The following is a 1,430-nucleotide window of genomic DNA, read 5'->3' on the forward strand; positions in this document are numbered from 1 at the left end:
AGTTACAATGTAGCACAATAAAGAAACAATGGCAGCATTAGGGGGGAGGGGGATGCAATCTGCACTAGAAGAGAATGTACAGGAAACAGCGACGTTTTCGAGCGAATATCACCAATCCTCCACCCGGGGGAGGGGGCCGAGACACCACCGAACACTGACCTGTATGTGAGCACCGGGGCGGCCATGGCAGGGGGAGGGGGCGTCGGTCACGGGACAGGATAGACGGAGCTGTTGGGAGCGCAGTGCACACCCCTCCGCAATGCTCGGCACACACAAACACAGTCGGTGCGGGGGATCCGGGAACTGTGACAACGTCTGCCGGATAAAACTCTCTTGTTGCTACGCAGCAGCAAATCGCTGACAGAAGAAATGAGATACTTTGTAACCTTTTATATCAAGGGGAAAAAAAAAAAGTGACTCGTAGTCGGCAGGATTCGAACCTGCGCGGGGAGACCCCAATGGATTTCTAGTCCATCGCCTTAACCACTCGGCCACGACTACTTTCTTGTGATGTAAGCAACTTCCTTGCCTTCAGAAGTCAATGCTGAGTATTTCCTGCTGATTCTAGCTGGCAGTACAAAAGGTCGCTGATGTGAGTTTATGTAGCAGAGCCAAAAGTCATATAGACAAGGTGTGATGTGTTATACATAAATATAAGTTCACAAAAGTGTCACAGCATTGGGTCTGTACACATCTGTTTTCGGTCCAAAATCTAAACAATGTGTTCGGATTGGCTCGCCAGCATTCAATTTAAAGAGTTTGTTCACCTTTATAATAAAATTTGCAATGGTTTACAAATCCTGGCACAGTGTAGAGAAATTCAGCTTTCTTTAACTGCTTGATGACCGGGGTGTTACACCCCCTTCCTGCCCAGGCCATTTTTCAGTATTCAGCGCTGCGGTACTTTGACTGACATTTATTCCGTCATGCAACGCTGTACTGAAATTATTTTTATACCATTTTTGGGGGACAGATAGCGCTTTCTTTTCGTGGTATTTAATCACCACTGGGGGTTTTATTTTTTACAAAAAATTAAACTTAAAAAAACTACCGGAAATTTTGAAAAAAAACCTGTTTCTCTATGTTATGGAACATTTATTATCACCCCAATTTTCTGTTAAAATATAAAAGACGGGGTCACGTCGTGTAAATAGACACCAAACATGTCAAGCATTAGGATTTGGCGCCCCCAAATCGCAAAAGACGACCACACCCAAAATTGACCATGGGCGACGCTTTAAACGCTTTTACCGATTTTACCGCTCATCAGTTTAGTGTGATCAGTGATTGATGGCCCTAGAACTATTGCTCTCACTCCGATGTTCGCGGCGATATGTTACATGTGTACGGCAATTGTCGTTTTATTGTTATTGCTATGACATAGGGGGATAACAATCCCCCTATATAATAAAAGCTGGTAACGGCTGTAA

General features: G+C 44.6%; 1 protein-coding gene and 1 non-coding gene across 2 annotated transcripts in view; both read right to left on the reverse strand.

Annotated features, from left to right (window-relative positions):
* The window catches only part of HS1BP3 (HCLS1 binding protein 3), a 78,974-nt gene extending 78,747 nt beyond the window's left edge, over nucleotides 1-227 (reverse strand). Inside the window, exon 1 of the mRNA XM_018568174.1 lies at nucleotides 160-227. Coding sequence (XP_018423676.1) covers nucleotides 160-185 — 26 coding nt within the window. The 5' untranslated portion in view covers nucleotides 186-227. The remainder of the gene's footprint in view (nucleotides 1-159) is intronic.
* Nucleotides 228-419: 192 nt separating this feature from the next.
* On the reverse strand, nucleotides 420-501 carry TRNAS-AGA. Its single transcript has one exon. It is a non-coding gene; the product is annotated as a tRNA-Ser (tRNA).
* Nucleotides 502-1,430: the final 929 nt, after the last annotated feature.

The sequence above is a fragment of the Nanorana parkeri genome, unplaced genomic scaffold (genome assembly GCF_000935625.1).
Source record: "Nanorana parkeri isolate BGI_ZX_2015 unplaced genomic scaffold, ASM93562v1 scaffold1149, whole genome shotgun sequence".
NCBI lineage: Eukaryota > Metazoa > Chordata > Amphibia > Anura > Dicroglossidae > Nanorana > Nanorana parkeri.